We start from the raw sequence: 19940 nt of genomic DNA, 5'->3' as shown, positions 1-19940 counted from the left end.
GCTAATTGGTTTGGCTTTCTTTTAAATTTACACTTTTGTCATATCTTCCTCCTTGTCCCCTTTCAGCCTAACAAAAGGATGTATAAATGAAAGACCTATGCATGTTTCCACATAGAAAACTCTTCTCCAATAAGACAGTTATTGCTTTAGGATAGAAATGAGTGAGGACAGTATGTAATAGTAGAAAAGTATAGGCTTTATAGTAAGACTCAGGTGCAAATCTTGGTTCCAAAAATTATTAGTGGTGTGACCCTGGAAAAGCTATATTTGATCAGGCACACAGCAGTTGTTTAATGATTGGTAGAGATTTGGGAGTAGGTAGTAGTAATTATTATTTCAAGGACACTGGTTGAAGACAGTAAATTTTCTTGATATTTCCATTCTGCAATCACTATATCATCTGCCCCTTCCCACCCTTAAACTGATAAAAAAGGAATCACAACATTAACCTACCTCAGAAGGAATGTCACAAAGTATAAAAAAATTTTTTTAACAACATTTATAATTAAAAATTCAATGCAGCCAACATTTATTGAGCCCATACTTTATGGGCACTGTGCTAAATGCATAGTTCTTGCCCTTAGGGAGTTCACCACTTAGTAAGGGAAACACGTAAATACAAACTCAGTACAATACAGGTGAACTGCACTAAGTGCTAAAATAGAGGCACAAAGTATTATAGGAATACTGAGAATGGAGTAAGCAGCTCATTCTCACAAGGATTATCAGGAAGTGCTTCATAGAGGAGATAAAACAAAAGCTAGGAATTGAAGGATATATAAGATTTCAACAGGTACCAAGGGGAGCAGGTCATTTCAAGTAAAGGAAATGGTTTTAGGGACTTCCCTGGTGGCATAGTGGATAAGACTCTGCGCTCCCAATGCAGGGGGCCTGGGTTCAATCCTTGGTCAGGGAACTAGATCCCACATGCATGCCGCAACTAGGAGTTCGTATGCCACAACTAAGGAGGCCTGGAGCCACAACTAAGAAGCCCACCTGCCGCAACTAAGGAGCCTACGTGCTGCAACTAAGGAGCTGGCGAACCACAACTAAGGAGCCCGCCTGCCACAACTAAGACCCAGCGCAACCAAATAAATAAATAAATAAATAAATAAATAACAATAAATAAAAGGAAATGGTTTTACCAAAGGTACAGAGAATGAAAGATCATGGTAGGTTTGCAAGGGAATATGTATTTGTTATGGAATAGCTAGGTCGTCAGATGTGTTATGAAATATAGGGGATGAGAATGAAGGAAAAATTTGGAACTGTACCATTTTTTTAAAAAAATGGCCCTGAACACTGTCCTAAGGAGTTTTGCTTAATTCTGAGGTCTATGGAAAGCCTTTGAAATTTTCTAAGCAGAGCAGTGACATGACTAGCTTTATGTTGGCCAAGTCAACAAATGTACTTTGTTGGATATGGTGGAGGAGAAAATTGGAGAAATAAAAATTTTGTCTGATGTTTCTCTTCTAGGTGACTGGGTGGATAGTGATTCCATTAATGGAGACGGAGAACACAAGAAAGTGCCTGGATATTTGGGGGGGTGGGGAGGTAGGGAAAAGGAAATGAAATCAGCTTTGGATATGTTCAGTTTAAGTTGCCCAAGGAACAACTCATATGCAGATGTACAACATGTGATTGAATATTCTGATAGTTTGGATAACTGTTCAGCAAATATTCACTCTTACTGTGGGCAGAATATACTTCTATGCCCAACTGATGTGGGAACTTATGTTGGTGAACCTGGGGCAAGCAAAGCCTTGAAATATACTTGCTCAGTGGGGCTTATGTTTGTGAGCTTCAGATAACACCGTGAGAAGATCAGGTCCTGGCTAGCTCACTGGTCCAAGATGGATAAGAGACATATGGAGTACCCAGCCAGCTTGCCAACTGCAGCTTGGAGTAGAGCTGCTCCAGCTAGACCTATAAGCATGATAATAAACACTTATTATTGTAAATCACTAAGTTTTGGGTAGTTCATTAAAAAGAATAGCTGAACAAGGGAATTCCCTGGCAGTCCAGTGGTTAGGACTTGATGCTTTCACTGCTGTGGACCCAGGTTCAATCCCTGGTCGGGGACCTAAAATCCTATAAGCTGCGTGATGCAGCCAAAAAAAAAGAAAAAAAAAGAATAGCTGAACAATACTACTATATATTTAGAGCATAAAAAGTAACTAGAGATAATACTCCATCAGTTCACGGCATAAACAATTGTAGTAGTCTAAAGTAAAAAGAAATCCCCTAACACTCTCAGGCACTTAATTCCCTCAAGGATTCCCTATTAAGCAGCATTTGATGTACAAATCAGAGTGTTTCATGTCCAAGACTTTTAAAAGAATTAATTCAGTCATTTCTATAGTTGAGAAACATACTGTAGAGCAGTATTATGTGCTAGGCGTTGTGCTAGGTAACTAAGGAAGAAAAGAAAATAAAAGATCAAGTATCTACTATGTGACAGGCCCTGTGGTAGATGCTTTACAAAGATGAACATATTTAGTATTCAAAGCAACCACGTGAAATATATTATTTTCCAGGTCGCACCCCCAAGAGATTATGATTCAGTAGTTGGGAGGAGTGCAGGAGATACAGAACATGCATTTTAAACAAGCCTCTAGGTGATTGTGATGCAAGAGATCCATGAATCGCACTGAGAAATACTGAGTGAGAGAAAGAATGAATTTGCATGATGGCAAGTGGCATGCATTTTTCAAATTTATTCTTCCCAACTCATTTGTTACTCTTACATCAAGCCATAACAAACAGACATTATTATTCTCCTTTTATAAATGGCTAAACTGAGGCACAGTCAGGCTATATAACTTGGTTAAGGTATCTAGTTAAAATGTGACAGTGCCTGGACCTATAAATCTAAATATCTACTAGATATCTCTTGATGCCCTAATGTAAGTTCAAGCTCAACATGTTCCGAAAGAATTAATCATTTTCTCTACCCAGCCTCTGCCCCAAACACAAACACATCTGTGCCTCCTCTTCACATACCCAATCTCAATAAATGGCACCACCAGGTACCCATTTATCCATGCTAGAATTCTCCTTTGCCTGCTAAATCTAACAAACTGCCTTATCCTGCCAATTTCACCTTCTTTTCTGAAATTAATTTTTTTTACTGAAGTACAGTTGAATTACGATGTTGTGTTAATTGCTGCTGTACAGCAAAGTGACTCAATTATACATATATATATACATACTTTTTCATATTCTTTTCCATTATGGTTTATCACAGGATATTGAAGATAGTTTCCTGTGCTACACAGTAGGACCTTGTTGTTTATTTATTCTGTATATACCAGTTTGCATCTGCTTATCCCAAACTCCCAATCCGTCCCTCTCACCTTCTTAATAGTTTTCATATTTGCTGTTTCATATCCACCCACACTACTACTAACTTAACAATAACAGCTTCATTTATTGAGTGCCTACACCATATCTAGCACAGTACAGTAACCCTTAGATCAACTCTGTGAGGTGGGTAATGTTACTATCTCCATTTTATAGATGAGGACTCTGAGGCTTAACAGCTTTGATTTGATGTCCTTTTGCTTCTATACAGATGAGTTCTAGTCAACAGCTCAGCTTTCCCTCTCATCTTTCCTAGTTCTTCTCTCTCCAACTAGTTCTAGAACACCTCCTCTTGTTTATTCTACTGACAAATGAAACTTAACAAGATGAAAACTAAACCTACAGTAAACTTTTCCTATTATCATCACTGGCAACTTCACAGTTTTGTAGTCTTTAGTGTTGAAGTTTATAAGAGGAATCATGATGTTGTAGAAAGGAACAGGAAAGAAAGTTAGAATCTGACCTGAATTTACTATTTGATTTCACATTTTTCTAGCTTTCTAGCTCTAAACTCTGTGCTTATTAAGTTTCCTTAAATACAGAATGAGGTTAAGGGTAATATTAACTCATGTGGTCTTATATGGGAAAAATATATAGTGTTAAATCCATTTCTGAAGAAAAAAAATCTCTCCATTGTGGCACACTCATAAGTTGGTACTCCAATATATCTTAAACCCATAGTCTGGATAATCTTTGTCAGTCAAATCAATCTCCTGCTTAAGTATCTGAAGTGGCTATGTCTTGTCTACTGAATAAAATGTAAACTGAGCTCTGCAGACACCCGACACCCTCAACCATACCACTGCCTATTCTTACACCACACTAGCTTTACTCTATGAAACAATCCAATGGAGTAATTTGGTTCACAAGCATTACAGCTTCTTATTCCTCAGCCTTCTCTCATTCTGTCCCTTCTATATCTCAAAGCCCTCTCATTTCTTTTACCAATCCTTTCTTTTTGTAAAGAAAGGTATATTCCTTTCTTTAAGATCTAGGTTGGTAGCTAACAAGCAACTAGGTGTCTGGATCAAAACAATGAGTGTATGCAGTTCAAAACAAAGGCACCACAATGAGACCGGTAGGAGGGGTGGGCTCACGATATAATCAAATCCTGTACCCCCGGGGTGGGCAACCCACAAACTGGAGATTAATTATATTACAGAGGTTCTCACACAGGAGTGAGAGTTCTGAGCCCCACGTAAGGCCTTCCAGCCCAGGGGTCTGGCACCATGAAGAGGACTTGGCTTTGAAGGCCTGCAGGACTTGAACGCAGAAGCTCCTCAGGATTGATGGAAATAGAGACTTCACTCTTAAAGGGCATACACAAAATCTCATACACCCTGGGACCAAGGGTAAAAGCAGTAATTTGATAGAAGACTGGCCCAGACTTACCTGCTGGTCTTGGAGGGTCTCCTGGGGTGGGGGAGACCCTGGGGACATAGACAATGGTGGCAGAAACATCAGGAAGCATTCATCTGCATGAGCTCTCCTGGAGGCTGGCACGCCTTGGCACATCGAGACCTGGCCCCACGGAACAGGCTGTAGGCTTTAGTGCTGGGACGCCTGAGGCCAAATAACAAACTGGGTGGGAACATAGCCCCACCCATCAGCAGACAGGCTGCCTAAAGACTTCCTGAGCCCACAGCCACCTCTAGACAGCTTCTAGACACAGCCCTGCCCACCAGAGGGCCAAGACCCAGCTCAACCAACCAGGGCGCAGACATCAGAACTAAGAAAACTACAGTTCTGCAGCCTGCCGCAGGCTAGACACCACCCTGGGGCCAGCTGGCCCCTGGCCCTTGGGTGATGAGAGGGGAGTGTAATCCTGGGACACATAGGATGTCTCCTACAGAGGACCACTTTTCCAAGGTGGAGAAACATAACTAACCTACCACATACATAAAAATACAAATAGCAATTTAGAAAAGATGAGGAGACAGAAGAATATGTTTCAGATGAAGGAACAAGATAAAACCCCAGAGGAAGAACTAAGTGACATGGAGATAGGCAATCTACCCACGAAAGAGTTGAGAGTAATGATCATAAAGATGATCAAAGAACTCAGGAGGAGAATGGATGCACAGAGTGAGAAATTAGAAGTTTTTAACAAGGAATTAGAAAATATAAAGAACAACAAAACAGAACTGACAAATACAATAACTGAAATGAAAAATGCACTAGAAGGAATCAATAGTAGACTAAATGAAGCAGATGAATGGATCAGTGAGCTGGAATACAGAGTAGTGGAAATCTCCACCACCAAACAGAAAGAAGAAAAAAAAATGAAAAGAAATGAGGACAGTTTGAGAGACCTCTGGGACAACATCAAATGCACTAATATTCGCATTATAGGGATCCCATAAGAAGAGAGAAAGGGCCTGAAAAAACATTTGAAGAGATAGTAGCTGAAACCCTCCCTAACGTGAGAAAGGAAATAGTCACCAAAGTCTAGGAAGCGCAGAGTCCCATACAGGATTAACCCACAGAGGAACACACTAAGACATGTTGTAATCAAAATGATAAAAATTAAAGATAGAGAGAATATTAAAACCAACAAGGGAAAAGCAACAAATAACATACAAAGGAACTCCCATAAGGCTATCAGCTGATTTTTCAGCAGAAACTCTGCAGGCCAGAAAGGAGTGGCACAATACACTTAAAGTGATGAAAGAGGAAAAATCCACGATCAAATAATACTCTACCCAACAAGGCTCTTGTTCAGATTTGACAGAGAAATCAAAAGCTTTACAGACAAGCAAAAGCTAAAAGAATTCAGCACCACCAAACCAGCTTTATGACAAATGCTAAAGGAACTTCTCTAGGCAGAAAAGAAAAGGCCACAACTAGGAACAAGAAAATTACGAAATGGAAAAGCTCACTGGTAAAGGCAAACATACAAAAAAGGTAGGAAATCATCCACACAGATAGCTAGTAGGGAGGTTAAATGACAAAAGTAGTGAAATTATTTGTATCCACAATAAGTGGTTAAGGGATACACAAAACAATTAGATGTAAAATATAATATCAAAAAAAGTAATTGTGGGGCTTCCCTGGTGGTCCAGTGGTTAAGACTCTGTGCTTCAACTGCTGGGGTGTGGGTTCGATCCCTAGTCAGGGAACTAAGATCCCACAGGCTGTGTGGCATGGCCAAAAAAAAAAAAAGTAATTGTGAGGGGAAGAGAGTACAAATGCAGGTTATCTAAAATGCATTGGACATTAAGAGATCAGCAACTTAAACATATATATATACAGACTGCTACACAAAAGCCTCACTGTAAACAAAAATCTCTAATAGATATATACACAAAAAAGAAAAAGGAATCCAAACATAACACTAAAGATACTCATCAAGGACTTCCCTGGTGGTGCAGTGGTTAAGTATCCACCTGCCAATGCAGGGGACACAGGTTCAAGCCCTGGTCCGGGAAGATCCCACATGCCACAGAGCAACAAAGCCCATGCGCCGCAACTACCAAGCCTGCGCTCTAGAGCCTGCGAGCCACAACTACTGAGAGAATAACCTTCTCTCATGCCACGGAGCAACTAAGCCCATGCGCCAAAACTACTGAGCCTGCACGCCACAACTACTGAAGCCTGCGTGCCTAGAGCCTGTGCTCCACAACAAGAGAAGCCACCACAATGAGAAGCCCGTGCACTGTAACGAAGAGCAGCCCCTGCTCACCGCAACCAGAGAAAGCCTGTGTGCAGCAACAAAGACCCAACATAGCCAAAAATAAATAAATAAATAAATAAATAAAATTTTTTAAAAAAGATAGTCATCAAATCACAAGAGAAGAGAACAAAAGAAGAAAGGGGAAAAAAGACCTCACAAACAAATCCAAAACAATTAACAAAATGGCAGTAGTAACATACCTATTGATAATTACCTTAAATGTAAACAAACTAAATGCTCAAACCAAAAGATATACACTGGCTGGATAGATACAAAACAGGACCTGTATATATGCTGCCTACAAGACACTCATTTCAGGTCTAGAGACACATACTGAAAGCGAGGGGACGGTAGATGATATTCCATGCAAATGGAAATCAAAACAAAGCCAGAGTAGCAATATTTTTATCAGAGAAAGCAGACTTTGAAATGAAGATTGTTACAAGAGATAAAGAAGGAAATATACATAATGATCAAAGGATCAATCCAAGAAGAAGCTATAACAATTGTAAATACTTAGGAACACCTCAATATATAAAGCAAACATTAACAAACATAAAAGGAGAAATTGACAGTAACACAATAATAGTGGGGGACTTCAACACACCCCACTATCCCATCCCCACTTCTGTGGTTGCCTTGGAAAGCAACAACCTGGAATCACAGTGAAAACCACCAGCTGTGCAATCACCTAATGGATTAAAGCTCCTTCAAATGCCCATTCCCAGAGAACTGTCATTATTTGACCTGTCTGGTGGTTCCTTGGAAGGCCCCACTCATAGGCTGTCTTTATTTGATCTGACTTGGAGCTTGCCAGTGCAAACCATCTTTTCTCCCAGAGAAGCTTGTCAAAAACAGTCAAAGACAATTGTTTAACAGTGCAGCTGCCTGAGGCAGTAGACAACAGGGCAAATGAGAGGTTCCAATAAACTAAAATGAAAAAAATAATAAATGAGATGTTTATGGGGGCTTTGAAAAACTCAGGTATGAACCTTGGTATTGAAAAGGCCATACACATGTCCAGGATTGTGCACATGCTCAGGAATGACATGAAAAGGCCCTAAGATCACAATTCTGGGTACCCTTGAGAGTCTGCATAAGCAAGGAGTAAGCAGAGTTTTAAACTGTCTGGCTAAGTGCTGACTGCATACCCCAAATTGCATACAGAGCCCCTTACCATAAAGTGGAACACCTATTGGTTTCAGACATATAGGGAAACTTCTGTCATTGTTTCAGGAAACCATATCTAAAGAACTAAAGGAAAGTGTGAGAACAGTATCTAACCAAATAGAGAATAACAATAAAAAGATAGAAATTATTTTTTAAAGGAAATTCTGGAGCTGAAAAGTACAATATTGAAAAGTTCACTAAAGGGGTACAATGGCAGGTAAGAATCAGCAAAACTGAAAGATAGGTAAATTGAGATGATCCAATCTGAGAAAAAGGATAGAAAAATGAATGAAAACAATGAACAGAGCCTCAAGAGACCTGTGGGACACCTGAAACCCCTACAAAAACAAAAAACAAAAAAACACACACACAACATACTCCCTAACAGTTTTCCCAGAGGAGAAGAGATAGAAGGAGCAGAAAGAATATTTGAAGAAATAATCGGTGAAAACGTCCCAAATTTGATGATGAACAACAATCTACACATCTATGAAGCTCAATACATTCCAAGTAGGATAAACTCAAAGAGATCCACATGTAGATGTATCATAGTCAAACTGTCAAAAGTTAAATATAAAGAGAGAATTTTGAAAGCAGCAAGAGAGAAGTGACTTGTCAAATCCAAAGAAATCTTAATAACATTTGATTTCTCATTAGTAACCAGTAATGCCAAAAAAAGTGGGATGACATTTTCAAAGCATTGAAAGAAAGACTGTCTATCACAAATTGTATATCCAGCAAAACTATCCTTCAGAATGGAAGGATCAACTTCCATCACTACAGGACGAAGAGCTCCATTACTCGCACCTAAGTGTAAATTATTAAAACAAACAAACCAACAAACATAACCTAAAAAAATTTTTTTTAACCCTAATCATTCAAAGACTTTGGAAAAGGTCCAAAGAGGAAACAGCAAATTAAGAAATACGTATTCAAGAAAAAATATAAATATTTGGTAGGAAAGGTGAAAATCTGTGATATTTCAAGAAAGACTGCTGCCTGCCTCCCTCCTCCTAGTTCAGTGAGGTGGAAACTCCACTCCAGACTGCTGCAGCCAAGAACATAGGGCTATTTCTTCTTTCAGCTACCAGCTGTAAGGCTTTCTTCCTGGGAGAATCAGGACATCAATGTTTCTCATACTGCCTGCAGCTATCTATTGCTGAAGCTAAGTCCCAAGTGAGTGTGGTGGAGAGGTAGGGGGCTCCCTTCTTTTACCCAACCTCCACTCATGGAATGGAGACTCTATTTTGGGCATGGCACACTGAGAATACTTGAGGAGCTTCAATATAAGGGAAATGAAATTTCAAATCACAATGAGATAACATTTCACATCAACTAGGATGGTATAATAAAAACAAAGCAAAACAAATAAGAGTAAGAGTTGATGAGGAAGGATTTAGAAAAACTGGATCCATCATACATTTCTAACATCTATAATAAAAAATGGTGCAGTTACTTTGGAAAACAGTCTGGCAGTTCCTCAAAAGGTGAAACATAGAGTTACCATATTACCCAGAGTTTCCAATCCTAGGTATGTGCTTAAGAGAACTGAATGATTTTGTTTATATGAAACATCTAGAATAGGCAAATCTATAGCAACAGAACGTAGTAGTTGCCAGGAGCTGGAGGGAGGGAAGAATGGGTAGTGACTGCCAACGGTTATGGGGTTTCCTCTGGGGTGATAAACATATTCTGGAGTTAGTAGTGGTAGCTATTGTACAAGGTTATGCCAAAAAGTCCATTGAATTGCATATTTTAAAACTCTAATGATGAGTTTAATTGGTATGTGTATTATATCGAGAGAGAGAGAGAGAGAGAGAGAGAGAAAATGAAAGAAATAGTTACTTTTTACTTGGAACTTTGTCATTATGGCTTAGGAGTTTGAAAATCACTTGGTCAACCTTATGCAGTGTCAACCATACACTAATAGCTTACCTCAGTTCCTGTTTCTCGCCAATCCCAAGCCCGACTTCCCCCTGGCCACACTTTGCAGTCCTTATAGATTTTAGTAGAGCCTTGTACTTTCATTTGCCCCCATGAGAGGGAAGCAATTTCAGGGGAAGACATAAGGAACTTAATTGAACTCTGAAATTAAAAGAAAAATATACTAAATCAGTTTTAAAGTAAGGTTGAAACAGCTCCAAAATACAGGAGCTATACTATAAACAGAATGTATTTCAAAATATAATGCTGTATACAAAATATAGTAAGCCCTGGTCCTCTATGAGTTAAGAAGCATCTTTCTCATTTATGTGGTTGTCACTTCTTCTCCGGAGGTCTAAAAAGTGAAATGTTTTTCTTGGGATCCTGAATCATCCAACCATGGAAACTGGATACTACAATTACTTCTCAGACTCTGGAGGGAATTCTCAGGATATTTTTGAGAGATAAAATTAAAGGTGGAGATTTACTTCAGCATGATGGAGTGAGGAAGTTGACAAATCCTTTCCCAAAAAGCAGGTATAAAGCTGGAAAAACTGTCAAAATAACAATTTGGCACTCTGGAAATAATATTAAAGACATACTGCAAACTGAAAAATGCTTATTCATGAAAACCACTGAATTTCAGATAAGAACAGTAAGATGTCTTTTTGTTCTTGCCTGGGATTACTCCCATGCCCCTACAACAGTTCTGTTGGCACAGAGGTTCAACTTGATTGGGGCAGGGCATGAAAACCAACAGTCTTGCTGCTAAGGCAGAGGAGGCTCACTTGATTTAGAGCATTTTCAGTTAACCTGGTGATTTCAGTGGCAAGTAAATATGGATGGCAGGTGGCTCTGCTTCCTTAATATTGTTAAGCCTGTTTGGAACAAGCAGTGGATTGTCAGAGTAGACAGGGATTTAAAAGGAATTCCCAAGAGGTGCTTGATAAGCTCTCTATCCAGAGTGGAGCAAAGGCTGTGAGCATATGCATCAAAGACAGGAATAGGCCTAAGTCATGGAAATGTTCTGGGCCAATGGAGCCTGTAGAACATGCAAGGTGAAGAGGTGAGGGGGCTCAGGAGGACTCAGAAGAATGTAAGAGCCAGGGAAGAGATGAAAACATCTGAACATTGAATGTACTCCCCAGCACACACACTGACCCATCAGTAGAGAGGGTAAGTCTTACTGGCTTGAGGTGTTTGAACACAATCTTTGGCTGTACGCTAAGATATATAGGCACAGAGGAGACCCCCTAGGAAGCCAAGCTTAAAAGTGAAAACAAGGGGAACTCCCTGGCGGTCCAGTGATCAGGACTTGGCACTTTCACTTCTGGGACCAGGGTTCAATCCCTGGTTGGGGAGTTCCCGCAAGCCACGTGGCACGGACGAAAAAAGAAAGAAAAAAAAAGCCCTTAATACAGATTTCAGTGGCCACACATTGCATGGGAGACAGAATCCACAGATTTAGTTTAGGCAAGTGACTAAACAGAAACAAATAAACTAAGAACAACAATGTAGGGGGAAAATCCAAATCCAGACTCTATAATACACTATCTAAAATACCCAGTTTTCAATAAAAAATTACAAGACATGCAAAGAAACAAAAAAATGTGACTCACACTCATCAGTTGAAACAGTATCTGAGCACTCCCATATATTTGATTTAGCAAAGACTTCAAAGAAGCTACTCTAAATATGTTCAAAGAACTAAAGGAAACTATTCATGAAGAATCAAAATTATGATGAAACAGGGGAAGGGCAAGTTAGGGGGATGGAATTAAGAGATACAAAATGCTCTGTATAAAATAGATATGCAACAAGGTTATATTGTATAGCACAGGGAATTATAGCCATCAGTGTTCTTGTAACTTTTAGTGGAGTATAATTTGTAAAAATAGTGAATCACTATGCTGTATACCTAAAACTAATGTAATGTTGTAAATCAACTATACCTCAGGGACTTCCCTGGTGGTCCAGTGGTTAAGAATCCACCTTCCAGTGCAGGGGACGTGGGTTCCATCCCTGGTCAGGGAACCAAGATCCCGCATGCCGCAGGGCAACGAAGCCCGTGTGCTGCAACTACAGAGCCTGCATGCCACAACTACAGAGCCCGTGTGCCACAACTAAGACCCGACACAGCCAAAAATAAATAAATAAATATTTAAAGAAAACTATACTTCAATGTAAAAATTATGATGACAATGACTCAATGAATATAGAATCTCAATAAAGAGCTAGACATTTCAAAAAAGAATCAAATGGGAATTCTAGCATTGATAAGTACAATTAAGTAAAAGGTGCTTGATTCAGGTTTCTCCAGAGAAACAGCACCAATAGACTATATATATTAACAGATTTATTTCACAGAAGTGGCTCATGCAATTGTGGGGATTGCCTAGTGCAAAATGTGCAGGGCGGGCTGGCAGGCTGCTAACTTTCACGCAAGAGTTGTCATTTCAGTATTGACGTGTTATTTCTTCTTCCTCAAGGAAACCTCACTTTTCCTTTTGAGGCCTTTCAACTAATTGAATGAGGCCTTCCAAGAGTATTGAGGATAATCTTCTTTATTTAAAAGTCAACTAATTGTAGATGTAAACTAGGTCCACAAAACACCTTCACAGCAGCACCTAGATTAGTGTTTGGTTGGATAACTGAGTGCTATAGCCCAGCCAAACTGACACATAAAATTAACCTTCACAGTCCACCCCTTGTTAATATGGTACCTATATACATGTCCTTAAACTGTATTTAATCTCCAAATAAAGACAATAACAAAGTGATATTTCTCCCTAATATTAATAACTACTAACCCATTTTTAAAATGTGGAATATAACAAAGGACATAAACACACTATCTTTGGTGCTATGGGAGGAAGACACAAATTTATAAAACATGATTCTTGTTGAGAAGTTAATATTACACTAGAGGAGAGAAGACATATGCAAATAACTGTAACAATTTTTTAAAGGTGACTTTTAAAAATTACAAGGTAACTTGAAAAGTGGTATAAGGAAATTGTAATGAATTGTTATGAGGGTTGAGAAAGACTTCTGTACTAGTCCGCTAGAGTTTCCATAGTAAAATAACACAGACTGGGTAGCTTAAACAACAGAAATTTATTTTCTCATAGTCTGGAGACTGGAAGTCCAAGATCAAAGTGCCAGCAGGGCTGGTTTCTGGTGAGACCTCTTTTCCTGGCATGCAGATGGATTCTTTCTTGCTTTGTCCCCACATGGCCTTTTCTCTGTTCATGAGCACTCTTGATGTCTTTTCCTTTTCTTATAAGGATACCAGTCCCATGGGATTAGAGCCCCAGTCCTCATGGCCTCATTTAGCTTTAGTTACCTCCTTAAAGGCTCTATTTCCAAATATAGTCCCATTGAGGATTAGGGCTTCAACATATGAATTTTGGGGAGGCACAGTTTGGTCCATAGTAGCTATCCTATGGCAGTACTACACAGTCTTGATTACTGTAGCTTTGTAGTCACTTTTGAAACCAGGAAGTGTGAGACCTTCAACTTTGTTCATCACTTAAAAAACCGTTGAGGATATTCTGGGTTCCTTGCACTTCCATATTAATATTAGGACCAACTTACACATTTCTACAAAAAAGCCAACATAATTTTTCTTTCAGTAAAAATAATTATTTCATCAGAGATTGGTTTCAGCCATGTTCTTAAGAAATAAGAATAGACTGATGCATAACTCTTAAGAAAAAAGATGGTAAGACACTTCTAAAAGTGTTTCTTCAATGAATAGAATTCTATTGCAACAGAGAATTCAGTTATCATTAAGAGAAAGAACCAGAAAATGGCTGGATTAAATCTTGTTTTTATTACTTCTTTTTATTTTCATATATTTTCCTATAAAACTATTTAGAAGACCATAGATTCCTACTTCTGTTGACACAACAGCTTTTTCACTACATATAACATATCCACATACTTCTAGAAGTATTTCTTGTAAAAGTGAGTTTTAAACAAACCTAAGTAAATTTGCTCATCACTAATTAGGAATTCCCAAACTGGCTCCACAATTAAATCGAATTCACTTCAATATACATTTGCCAGGCTTACAATATCTGTAAAAAAGATTGTGTGACAAATGCAAAGATAATATGTTGGGGAGACAGAAATATGTATAAATTATTCCAATATAAGGCAGACTGTTATCAATGTAATTTGACAAAATTGAAGGCTAAGCCATTAAATTTTAAAATCAGAGCATAATTACATTCAATTAAATGCAGAAATATCTTTTAGAGTTCAAGAGTTTTCACAAATGTATAAACTTGCCAGTCATGAAACAGAATGTATCTCTAAATTTCCCTTGTGCACCTTTCTAGTCAATCCCCTTCCAAGCTCAAAAGAAGCTTTTGATTTCTATTCCCATATATTAGCTAGACCTTCATATTGATGGAATTTTACAGTACCTACTCTTTTGTGTCTTTCTTCTTTCACTCAAAATGCTTTTTTAAAAAAAAAAAACAACTTTTATTATTTATTTATTTATTGGCTATGTTGAGTCTTCGTTTCTGTGCGAGGGCTTTCTCTAGTTGTAGCAAGCGGGGGCCACTCTTCATCGCGGTGCGCAGGCCTCTCACTACCGCGGCCTCTCTGGTTGCGGAGCACAGGCTCCAGTCGCGCAGGCTCAGTAGTTGTGGCTCACGGGCCCAGTTGCTCCGCGGCATGCGGGATCTTCCCAGACCAGGGCTCGACCCCGTGTCCCCTGCATTGGCAGGCAGATTCTCAACCACTGCGCCACCAGGGAAGCCCCAAAATGCTTTTGAGATTCACCCATGTTGTAATATATATCAAGTGTGTATCAGTCTGAGTAGTAGTCTGTTGAAAGACTGTATCACAATTTATTAACCCATTCTTCTTCTGATGAGCATTTTGTTTGTTTCTTTTTGGTATTTTGAATAAACTAGTCATTAATTCTGAATGCAAAACTATTTTGTCTTTTCCCCTAAGAGAATGTGAAATTTGAACTATCTTAAGAAATTTCTTATTCATAAATAAAGACTGAGTGTAGGTAATTTAATTCTTATTTAAAGGCTTCTTTATGGCAGTAGCAATAAATTTCAGTTTTTTTTTAAAGCTACTTTTTTTTTCTATCTTTACCTTTTAGTCTGATATATATAACGCAATTATTTATTTTTTTTTTTAAAGGATTTTCTTATTTATTTATTTATTTATTTATTTATTTTTGGCTGTGTTGGGTCTTCGGTTCGTGCGAGGGCTTTCTCCAGTTGCGGCAAGCGGGGGCCACTCTTCATCGCGGTGCGGGGACCGTTCTTCATCGCGGTGCGCGGGCCTTTCTCTATCGCGGCCCCTCCCGTCGCGGGGCACAGGCTCCAGACGCGCAGGCTCAGCAATTGTGGCTCACGGGCCCAGCTGCTCCGTGGCATGTGGGATCTTCCCAGACCAGGGCTCGAACCCGTGTCCCCTGCATTAGCAGGCAGATTCTCAACCACTGCGCCACCAGGGAAGCCCTATAACGCAATTATTTAACTACATAAATTGGGATTAAATTCTTGTAACCCACAAATTCTCTTAGCCCAAGCCAAGAAGAGACAGTGCTTATCATTTATTTTTTTTCCAAGAACAGACTTAGTGAATGTATGACCTAAACCTTGTTTTGTAGTACAACATCTCTCATCTTTTGGGTGGATATAACTTTTGATGCCCATGGACTTTGTTCTAATGCCAATCTTGATCAGAAAAGCAGAAATTCTAACCTTATTTATCAGTCCCCGCTTTGAGTAACAATGTCAGCACTGAGAAAAGAAAAAAATTATATAAAGCTTTTTTTTTTTAGAAAGTTATATTTACAGTCCCATGGGAGAGCAGGTGAGGTGCTGGAAAAGCCAAAAGCGAAGAGAGAGAAAGGAAAGAGGCAGGCGGGTAGTGTTCAGAAAATGATATAACTAAATCTTTCTTTTGGTTTGAAGGGTTTTTTTCCATCAAAATTCATTCACAAAGATATGATTTTATTTAATATTGTGTACCTGCTTTTCATTTAAGGTCAATTAAGTTATGATCTTATGAAGATTTTTGTATCTTTGCAAAACTGGTAAGTTCTGGGTCAAATTTTTCTTAAACTGGGGTCTTCAGGGCCCCAGGTATAGAGATATATACTTGGGAGTTTGAGAGTTCTACCAACATATTTCAGTTTACTTTTTTTTTTTAATTGAGGGATAGTTGATGAACAATATTATATAAGCTTCAGGTGTACAACAACACAGTGATTCACACTTTTAAAACACAATTTTTAAAGGTTATACTATATTTATATCCATTATATTGTAAAATATTGGCTATATTCCCTGTGTTGTACAATATATGTTTTAGTTTAGTTCTGTTTCATTTCAGTGTTGTTTAAAATATTTTACTACACATTAAATTAAGACTTCTCTTTTGCTATAATTCATCACATTTTCCTAAAGTGAGACTTTTCTTTTTTTTTTAACTTTTTTTTTAAACATCTTTATTGGAGTATAATTGCTTTACAATAGTGTGTTAGTTTCTGCTTTATAACAAAGTGAATCAGCTATACATACACATATATCCCCATAAAAATATGGAACGCTTCACGAATTTGCGTGTCATCCTTGCGCAGGGGCCATGCTAATCTTCTCTGTATCGTTAATTTTAGTATACGTGCTGCCGAAGCGAGCACTTTTTTAACTTTTCTATTGTGGCACAATATACATAACATAAATCTTACCATTTTAACCATTTTTAAGTGTATAGTTCAATGGCATGAAGTACATTCACATTGTTGTATAGACTTTAATTACATCAGTATTTCTTAAACTGAAATTTTCAAGAGTATTTGTAAATTTTATTTTATTTTCTAAAATTAATTTTTATTGGCGTATAGTTGCTTTACAATGTTGTGTTAGTTTCTGCTGTACAGCAAGATGAATCAGCTATACATATACATATATCCCCTCTTTTTTGGATTTCCTTTCCATTGAGGTCACCACAGTGCATTAAGTACAATTCCTGTGCTATACAGTATGTTCTCATTAGTAATCTATTTTATACATAGTATCTATAGTGTATATGTGTCAATCCCAATCTCCCAATTCCTCCCCCTCCCAGTATTTGTAAATTTTAAAACAACATTTTTTTCCTTTAAAAAGGGTTTGTAGGGAATCCCCTGGTGGTGCAGTGGTTGCAGGGACTTCCCTGGTGGTGCAGTGGTTAAGAATCCGCCTGCTAATGCAGGGGACACAGGTTCGAGCCCTGGTCTGGGAAGATCCCACATGCCGTGGAGCAACTAAGCCCCAGCACCACAACTACTGAGCCTGCGCTCCAGAGCCCGCAAGCCACAACTACTGAGCCTGCGTGCCATAACTACTGAAGCCCGCGTGCCTAGAGCCCATGCTCCACAGCAAAGAGAAGCCACCACAATCGCACTGCAACGAAGAGTAGCCGCTGCTCTGCTGCTCGCCACAACTAGAGAAAGCCCGCACGCAGCAACAAAGACCCAACACAGCCAAAAATAAACAAATAAAATTTTAAAATAAATAAATTAATAAAAAGGGTTTGCATTTTTTTTTTTTTAAAGTTTTTGGCTGCACCCCACTGGTATGTGGGATCTTAGTTCCCCGACCAGGGATTGAACCCTCACCTCCTGCATTGGAAGGCAGAGTCTTAACCATTGGACTGCTGGGGAAGTCCCAAAAAGGGTTTGTATATTATTTGAGATTAAGAATCAGTGTTCTAGGTAATAAACTCCTCTTATAATATAGAATTTTTTTCTCTTGATAAACGAGTATTCTTTCTTTCTTTAGATAGTAAGTCTGATATAGACCATTACAGTTTTCCCCTTTTTTACCTAGAAATGCAGAACAAAATTCAATTTTTAATTGTGGTAATCATTTTCTCTGTTCCCAATATAATTACTTGACTATATATTTATTTTCCTTTAATTATAAATGGTCCTATTTTAAATGGTTTATATTATACTTTGAAATTCTTTTTAGTAAGTAGATACTATATAAATTTTAAATGCGCACTGAAATTTTTGGCTCAGAGTAGTAAACTATCAATTACAAATAGCTGAATTCAATCTAAATTTTAGGAATTTTCTTCAATAGTAGCAACTAATATTTTTAAAGTATTTACAGTGTGCCAGGGCATTGTGCTAATCAATTTACTGTGAATTATCTAGTAAAATCCTATGTTGTAGGTACTATTATCACCCCGACTTCACAGAGGTTCAGAGAAATAAAAAATCTTCCGCAATGTCCTGAGGCGGTTCCGTTAGGAATCAAGTCTTGCCGAACTCCAAAGCTCAGGCTCTTAACCAAAATGCACATTGTATCCCAAGCTGCACATTCTACTCTGCATTACTGATGGTTTTTCTGAGATTCTTTGTGGGAGAATGCTCACTGCTTCTCCCAACGAAGCGGAACCCTGTCTTGTAACAAACTTTTTGCCCTTGCACAAAGTTTCCTACCATGTCCACCCTCAGTGTAGTCCTAGTGCACCCTCTTATCTTGGGCCGCTACAGAGCCTGGTCCCCAGATCTTCGCGACTCAACAAAGCCCCTCCCCCTCACACGCTGGCAACCACAGCAGGGCCCTGTCCTCTCACACCTTGGTCCCTGTGAAGAGCCTGGTCCTTTTATACCCTGATTTCCTAGCAGGGCCCCAACTCCTCAGACAGTGATCCTGGCAGAGCCTCGTTCCATCAGGCCCTCGTCCCCCAGAGTTTTCAGACACGCATTCCAGCACAGGTGCGGTTCTTGTACCTTAGCAGTATTCCTCAGCAAACGTTCACTGAGACATCTCCATACAAAGGTTCCATCCCAACCCCTAATTCAGGGCACCTCTCCACCTTTCCCCTCTCCAATTTTTTCTCAGAATCGTTTTTTTCCCCCCTATTCTGCTCTATTGTTGCTTCTTATTCACTCTCCTCAACTTCCCCCACCATCTGGTGCCCCAGTTTCTGTCTCGGGAGTGCCCCCCCCCAAACTTACCCAACGCCCTCTCTCCGAGGAGCAGCGATCTCGAACGGCTCCCTGCTTTACCTCTCACCTTTGCTCCGGCGGACCCGTTTAGGCGATCCCCGCGACTCGCCCGGCCCTGGAAAAGTCTTTTGGCCTGTTATCGAGTGAAGCTCCGCCCCCTTCAAGCCTATTGGTCACCGCTCCTAAAACTCCCGCCTCTCCAGCTTCCAGCCCGCCTCCCTGCCCTGCAGCCCTTGTTTTCATTCCCCTTGTCACACGAGGCAGTGGCGAACCCGAAGTGGGAGGAGCGAGGGAGGGGGGCGGAAAGAGAGCGGAAAGCGAAAGGCACGGGGCGCCTCTCTTTCCTACGTCTGACTCGGTTCTCGACTGCTCCGGGCCGCCGTTGTATTGTGGGATCGCTGCGCCGTGCCTGAGACGCTCGGATCCGCAGGGGCGCCCACTTGCTAGCGCCTCCTGTCGTCTGTAAGGTTGCCCTGCCATTCCTCGGCACCCCAACTCCCCCCACCCCCCTATCGCCTCCTCCTCCATCCTCCAGTTCAAAATGGCGGCGGCGGCGGCAGCGGCGGTGGCTATGGCTCCTCCGGGCTGCCCGGGTTCTTGCCCCAACTTCGCCGTAGTCTGCTCCTTCTTGGAGCGCTACGGGCCGCTGCTCGACCTGCCTGAGTTGCCGTTCCCCGAGCTGGAGCGGGTGCTGCAAGCTCCGCCGCCCGACGTCGGCAACGGAGAAGGTAAGCTAGGGGCCCGAACGCCCGGCGGGAAGCGGCCCTGGCACGCTCCTTCTCTCCGCTCTTCACAGACACCCGGGACCTCCGAGGTTCTGTCCTC

At 40.0% G+C, this 19940-nt stretch overlaps 2 protein-coding genes and 1 non-coding gene across 3 annotated transcripts in view; 1 reads left to right on the top strand and 2 right to left on the bottom strand.

Annotated features, from left to right (window-relative positions):
* The window catches only part of AAMDC (adipogenesis associated Mth938 domain containing), a 33680-nt gene extending 14397 nt beyond the window's left edge, over positions 1–19283 (bottom strand). The window contains exons 1-2 of the mRNA XM_057552347.1: positions 19125–19283; positions 10142–10291 (exon numbers count right to left, since the gene is read on the bottom strand). Of these exons, the coding sequence (XP_057408330.1) occupies positions 10142–10273 (132 nt within the window). The 5' untranslated portion in view covers positions 10274–10291; positions 19125–19283. The remainder of the gene's footprint in view (positions 1–10141; positions 10292–19124) is intronic.
* On the bottom strand, positions 16707–16811 carry LOC114238556 (U6 spliceosomal RNA). Its single transcript, XR_003623881.1, has one exon. It is a non-coding gene; the product is annotated as a U6 spliceosomal RNA (small nuclear RNA).
* Positions 19284–19408: 125 nt separating the features above from the next.
* The window catches only part of RSF1 (remodeling and spacing factor 1), a 180944-nt gene continuing 180412 nt past the window's right edge, over positions 19409–19940 (top strand). Inside the window, exon 1 of the mRNA XM_057552345.1 lies at positions 19409–19843. Within this exon, the coding sequence (XP_057408328.1) occupies positions 19657–19843 (187 nt within the window). The 5' untranslated portion in view covers positions 19409–19656. The remainder of the gene's footprint in view (positions 19844–19940) is intronic.

This window comes from Balaenoptera acutorostrata, chromosome 9 (assembly GCF_949987535.1).
Source record: "Balaenoptera acutorostrata chromosome 9, mBalAcu1.1, whole genome shotgun sequence".
Lineage (NCBI taxonomy): Eukaryota > Metazoa > Chordata > Mammalia > Artiodactyla > Balaenopteridae > Balaenoptera > Balaenoptera acutorostrata.
Note: the sequence above shows the minus strand (reverse complement) of the source record. Positions and strands in the feature narration are given on the sequence as shown.